Source organism: Podarcis raffonei, chromosome 8 (assembly GCF_027172205.1).
Source record: "Podarcis raffonei isolate rPodRaf1 chromosome 8, rPodRaf1.pri, whole genome shotgun sequence".
NCBI lineage: Eukaryota > Metazoa > Chordata > Lepidosauria > Squamata > Lacertidae > Podarcis > Podarcis raffonei.
Window position 1 is genome coordinate 84,175,477 of NC_070609.1, and position 7,109 is coordinate 84,182,585.

The window sequence follows — 7,109 nt, forward strand, 5'->3', positions numbered from 1 at the left end:
ACCCAGCATGTGGAGGAGCGGAGACGTGGACCCGGTTCCCCAGATTACTCTTAACCACTACACCACACTGGCTTAGATTTTTGTGATGTTGCATCACACGGTTTGACTCATGTTAAGCTTGTAGTCTTTTAATGTTGACTTGATCCTTAAATCCTTTTTACATGTACTTCTGACAAGCTAGGTGTCCCCCATATTATATTGGTACATCTGGTTCTTCCTGCCTAAGTGCAGAACATTACAACTGTCCCTACTGGAATTCATTTTGTCAGTTTGAGCCCAGTTCTCCAATTTGTTAAGGCCATTTTGAATCCCGATTCTGTCTACTGCGGCATTAACTACCCTTCCCAGTTTGGTGTCATTTGCAAAGTTGATGTGCACCCTCTCACTTCCTTCGTCCAAGTCTTTTATAAATACATTGAACGACAGGCCCAGGACAGAGCCCAGCGGCACCCCACTTGTCACTTTTTCCCAGGATGACGAGGAACCAGTAATGAGCACTTTAATTTTTTTTTTAATATAAGATATTTATTAGAATTTTACAAAAGGCAGGAATTTACAAAATAAAAAGACAACAAGAGAAAAAAGAAAAATACAAAAAATACAAAAATACATAGAAAAAAAAGAAGGAAAAAAAATACAGAAAAAGTAAATAGAAAAAATTAAAAACAAATCCATTTTTTTCATATCTTGGATTTCATCTGCTTATTTCCCTGACCTCCTCACACCTCCCTTTTTTGTATTCCCGTTCACATAGTCAGTTCAGCAAATCCTTACCCTCTTTCATTTATCTTAACTCTATATCTCAACATATTATAACTATATATTTTCATCCGTTATCAATCCATTTTTACATATTCTTATTAACCTTGTTGCTAATGCCACTTAATTTCAATCCAACATCATTTTAACATTCATTAATTTTACAATGTTTCCGCAAATAGTCTTTAAATTTCTTCCACCAACTCTTCTCCCTGGTCTCGGATTCTGCCAGTCATTTCCGCCAGTTCCATATAGTCCATCACCTTCATCTGCCACTCTTCCAGGGTGGGTAAATCTTGTGTCTTCCAATACTTTGCAATGAGTATTCTTGCTGCTGTTGTAGCATACATAAAGAAAGTTCTATCCTTCTTTGGCACCAATTGGCCGACTATGCCCAGGAGAAAGGCCTCTGGTTTCTTCAGGAAGGTATATTTAAATACCTTTTTCATTTCATTATAGATCATCTCCCAGAAAGCCTTAATCTTTGGGCACGTCCACCAAAGATGAAAGAATGTACCTTCGTTTTCTTTACATTTCCAACATTTATTATCGGACAAATGATAGATTTTTGCAAGCTTGACTGGTGTCATGTACCACCTGTATATCATTTTCATAATATTCTCTCTTAGGGCATTACATGCCGTAAATTTCATACCTGTGGTCCACAACTGTTCCCAGTCAGCGAACATAATGTTATGTCCAACATCTTGGGCCCGTTTAATCATAGCAGATTTCACCGTTTCATCCTGAGTGTTCCATTTTAACAGCAAGTTATACATTCTAGAAAGTATCTTTGTTTTAGGATCTAACAGTTCTGTTTCCAATTTTGATTTCTCCACCTGGAAGCCAGTTTTTTTGTCCAAATTGTAAGCCTCCCTTATTTGATAATAGTGAAGCCAGTCTCACACTTTATCTTTTAATTTCTCAAAACTCTGCAATTTCAATTTGTCTCCTTCTTGCTCCAAAATTTCCCAATATTTTGGCCATTTGGCCTCCATATTGAGCTTTTTCTGAGCCTTTGCTTCCATCGGTGACAACCACCTTGGGGTTTTATTTTCAAGTAAGTCTTTATATCTTATCCAAACATTAAACAATGCTTTCCTGACAATATGGTTTTTAAATGCTTTATGTGCTTTGACCTTGTCATACCACAGATATGCATGCCATCCAAAAACGTTATTAAAGCCTTCTAAATTCAAAATGTCTGTGTTCTCAAGAAGCAGCCATTCTTTCAAGCAGCAGAATGCTGCTGATTCATAATAAAGTTTAAGGTCTGGCAGGGCAAATCCACCTCTTTCCTTTACATCAGTTAGTATTTTAAATTTTATTCTGGGCTTCTTGCCCTGCCAGACAAATCTAGAAATGTCTCTCTGCCACTTCTTGAAACAATCCATTTTGTCCAAAATTTGCAATGATTGAAACAAAAACAACATTCTTGGCAATACATTCATCTTTATAACAGCAATTCGACCCAACAAGGATAGCTTCAAATTCGACCATATTTCTAAGTCCTTTTTCACTTCTGACCAACATTTCTCATAGTTGTCTTTAAATAAGTTTAAGTTCTTAGCAGTCATATTAACCCCCAGGTATTTTACTTTCTTAACCAATGTTAAGCCTGTCTCCTTCTGAAACCTCTCTTTCTCAAACGGTGTTAAGTTTTTCTCAAGAACTTTAGTTTTTAACTTGTTCAACTTAAATCCTGCCACATGACCAAATTCTTGAATCAATTCTAATACTCTTTTAGTACTAGATTCTGGCTCCTGTAAAGTCAAAACTAAGTCATCTGCAAAAGCTTTCAATTTGTATTGTTTGGCTCCGACCTGTATACCTTTAATCAGACGGTCCCTTCTAATCATATTTAGCAGAACCTCCAGGACCGAAATAAAAAGCAATGGGGAAATTGGGCAGCCTTGTCGTGTACCTTTCTCTATCTTGAATTCCTCTGTCACCACATTGTTAACTATTAGTTTAGCCTTTTGTTCTGAGTAAATTGCACTTATACCATTTTCAAACCCTTGACCAACCCCCATCCCCTGAAGATTTTTCTTCATAAAACTCCAAGAAATATTATCAAAGGCTTTCTCCGCATCTACAAAGATTAAAACTGCTTTAGTATTGATGTTCACTTGCAACTTCTCCAAAATGTTAATTATATTCCTCGTGTTATCAGACAAGTGTCTACCTGGGAGAAAGCCAGCTTGGTCTTTATGTATCTCTTCCACTAATACTATTTTTAATCTTTTAGCCAAAATATCAGCAAATATTTGGTTGGTGGCAGTAATGAGCACTTTAAGTCAGTCAACCAGTTACAAATCGACCTGTTACCCTATCCAGCCCACATTTTACCGGCTTTTTCCACAAGACTATCATGGGGGACTTTGTCAAAAGCCTTACTGAAATCCAGATAAACTATGTCCACAGCATTCCCCTGGTCCACCAAGCCTATAATTCTATCAAAAAGGGAAATGAGATCTGTGTGGCATGACATATTTTTGAGAAACCCATGCTGGGTCTTAGCAATCAAAGCATCCTTTTCTAAGTGCTGACAGACTGTTGAATTATCTGTTCTAGGATCTTTCCTGGTCCTAGAACCAGGAAAACAGTAGAAGATGGGGAAAATATTTGCCTGCCTCCAATCTGTAGGGACCTCACCTGTTCTCCAAGGATTCACAGAGATTATAGACAGAGGCTCTTGGTTTACATCCACAAACTCCTTTAGTAATCTTGGGTGCAGCTCATCAGGTCCTGGAGATCTGAATTCATTTAAAGTAGCTAGGTATTCCGTTACTCTTTTCCTATCATTCTCTGTCTGATGCTGGCGGTGTGCAGGAAATGCGAGTTTCTACATACTGAGTATATAGAAACTTCTTTTTATTATTATGGAAGAAATTCATTATACCCCTGCAGATGGCTTCCTTCCTGCTCCACCTCACTGATCAAGTCCCCCCCCCCCCCAATTATAAATGCTCAGCCAATTCAGTATCTGAGCAGCAGAGGGCACGCTGGAGTATGTTTTGTTCATTCACAGGAGACTTCAAATAACATCTAAATAGCAAAACTTCCAGTTTATAGTTAATTCTGTTTGCGTGAGAGTATAATATATAATAAGTCCCAAGCTGGCAGAGGACAGCAGTGTGAGCTGATTATTACTCATACTGCCCATTGCCAGTGTGACTCACACCTGACCTAACCCAAGAAGGATCGGTCTTCAATGGTCCAAGTCTTTTCTCTCTGTTGAAACTGTTGGCCACTTTCTGATACCACAGCCAACATCATCATGTGTCTAACACAGGGGTAGCCAACCTAAGGCCCGGGAGCCGGATGCAGCCCAATCACCTTCTCAGTCTGGCCTGCGGATGGTCAGGGAACCAGCATGTTTTTACATGAGTAGAATGTGTCCTTTTATTTAAAATGCATCTCTGGGTTATTTGTGGGGCCTGCCTGGTGTTTTTACATGAGTAGAATGTGTGCTTTTATTTAAAAGGCACCTCTGGGTTCTTGCACTCTTCAAAAGGAGTGCAAGATAATTGCACCTAAGCAACGGCAACCAGTGATCAAGGGGATGAAGGAATTCCCCCTACAAGGACAGCTTGCAGCATCTTGAGACTTTTTAGTTTAGAGAAAAGGTGACCAAGAGTGACATAGTTCAGGGATATAAAATAATAGTTTTTTTCTCCTTCTCTCATAACACTAGAACTTGTATAGGCCAGAAATCATTAACTTTTTTGCATCCTGAGAGTCACCTTTTCTTCTATGAACAATCTTCAAGGGGGAGCCAGCGTGAGGGAGATTTGTGGCGATGGGGCGGCAGGATGAGAAGGCGCTGGAGGGCCAGAGCGGGGACCCCGAGGAGGAGGAGGAGGAAGAAGAACTTGTGGATCCTTTAACTACTCTAAGGGAGCATTGTGAACAGATTGAGAAATGTGTGAAAGCTCGGGAACGTTTAGAGGAGTGTAATGCTCGAGTGTCATCCAAGTCCAATACGGAGAAGTGTACAGAGGAACTCTTTGACTTCTTGCATGCTAGAGACCATTGTGTGGCTCATAAACTCTTCAGCAAATTGAAATAAATGTTAATATAAGCCTGTGTCGTCCTCATGCATAGCTGATGAAAACCTGAGTGTTCAGTTTGAGTAAACATGCAGCTCTGCACATGTGATATGAAAGTGAATACAACTAGCTCTGTGGTAATTCTGGGAGAATTTAAGAGTTGCCATCAGGATACATCTGTTATGTAGAAGATTTGTGGCTGCTTAACAAAGTGTTTCTGTAGACTTCTGATATTAAAGATATTTTTTAAAAAAAATCTTCAAGGGGTTGCCCATTGGCAAGGCAGGGGCCAGAGGTAGAAATGGACAAAGCAGCAACTGGAAAGTTTACCACTGTGAAGTAGTCTAGTTTCAACACAAACACACAACTCTGTTCTCTATCCAGGCAAGCAGGAAGCATTATCAAATTTCAAGGGTGAACCCCAGCTTGGCAAAAGTGCTTAAGGAAACTACAAAGCATATCTGGCGAAGGGTGTGACCTGGGGAAAGAGGGCGTTGTCTAGGGAGCACCCCAAGGGCCAGATAGAGCACCCTGGAGAGAAACATGTGGCCCCTGGGTCTCAGGGTCCCCAGCCCTGATATACACTATAAGCTTCTAGGGGCAAAGTCCTGTCCCACTTCTGCTGCAAAGTGCACATGCACTGATGACAAATGTATAAACAAATTGTGATGTTCCCTTGAAAAACAAACTAGTCTAAAATGTTCTTTAAAAGTCCCAAATTGGCACCAACAGGAGATCAAAGTTCATCTCCTTGGTGACTGTGCGTGAGCTGAATCCGCCCCACTCAAAGTCCACATGCACTTTCTACCCAATCAATTTAAATTGCAAAACAAAGTCTTGCTGGGAATTTAACTCAAATGAGCCATGCAGAGTAAGAAAAGTGATATTATTATTTTTTGAGATTCCTAGCAGCTGCACAGTAGCCCCTTGGGAAATCAGAAGGGGGTCTGACATTGAAAACAATCCCTGACTCCTCCTTGGGATTTGGGTTTAAGAAACGGAACCTGCCATGCCAGTGGAATACTCTGCAAAGAAGGACCAAACCTCTGCCAAAGCTTATACCATTTTTTATTTAATTAAAATAGAACATTTGGTGCAAAACAAGTTTATTCATGGCAGCTATAACTAGCTTGCATGTGTGCCTGTGAGATTAAAACAAACGTACTCATCTCAAATAAGATGAAAACTGTACTCATCCCCCCCCCCCAATGCGCTTAGGATCCTTCACTGTACAGTTTTACCTAGATTTAATTCCACGGACACTTTATTATTCATGATTTTAGCTCCTATGAAAATCACAGGCAAAATGTTGGCAATTGAAAAGGCAAGGGTATTTTGCACTGGTACCATACTGATAATGTCTTCCATTATCTCCCCCAAACATTCTCCTTCAATTAATGAACAAATAAATTGTTGAAGGTTGCTCAGAAGAGTCTGCATGAGGTTGACAAATAGAGTGGGAGTCCTCCTGATTCCTAAACTGTCTCTGTCCCTTTGATCTCTGTGCTGAGCTGCACTTTGAAGTCAAACTGATTTGCATTAAGTGGCATCCTCTTTCACTTCTACATCTCCTCTCACGTTTTCTCTGAATCTCGAGTGGCAATGTCATCTTGAAGAACAAAGTGGCAATGTCATCTTGGAGAACAAAGGGGCAAGCATGGCATCTTTGCTTCTCCAGTCAGTTTCCTATCAAGAATGCACTCCCCTAAGATTTCATTCTGAACGCCTTCCAATGAAAGGTGTGCTCAAAGCAAAGATGCATTTCACTAAAGGTAACTTCTTCTGTTGGATACAAACTCTAGATTTCATTCAAAAGACTGTCAAAGGAGAGAAAAAAATTCAGTGAAATTCTCTTGGACAAGACTGAACTATTCCAGAAGTGTCATGATCCCCCATTGCTCAATTAGATATCTAAGCTACTGAACTTTACAGGGCCTACAGCTTAAGGGTGCAGAGAGGACTGCGCTCATGCAGCTGCAATCTTACACACACTTGCGGGAGAGTAAACCTTCACTGTGGGGATTATTCCAGACTAAACCCGCCTCCGCTGCTCCCCCCCCCCCTTTCTGCAGCCGTCTGAAGGGTTTCACGTGTCTGGACAATCCGTCCAGGGAAGGAAGGCGGGATCTGGGAATCTGCGAACACTTCCTCCACGCCCTCCCTCTCCACGCCGTGACGCCGCCGTTGCCCTTTTGTGACCTTGCAGTGAGGCTCGCAGGAGCGTCTTCTGCGGGGATTTGCATGGCGGCACCTCGGAAGAGGCGTCACAATAGTCTTCCTCACTAGAAAACAAAGGAA

At 40.8% G+C, this 7,109-nt stretch overlaps 1 protein-coding gene across 1 annotated transcript in view; it reads left to right on the forward strand.

The window, feature by feature from the left end:
- LOC128419976 (cytochrome b-c1 complex subunit 6, mitochondrial-like) overlaps window positions 1-5,068 on the forward strand; it is a 58,457-nt gene extending 53,389 nt beyond the window's left edge. The window contains exon 2 of the mRNA XM_053401314.1: window positions 4,542-5,068. Within this exon, the coding sequence (XP_053257289.1) occupies window positions 4,562-4,831 (270 nt within the window). The 5' untranslated portion in view covers window positions 4,542-4,561 and the 3' untranslated portion in view covers window positions 4,832-5,068. The remainder of the gene's footprint in view (window positions 1-4,541) is intronic.
- The last annotated feature ends 2,041 nt before the right edge of the window (window positions 5,069-7,109 follow it).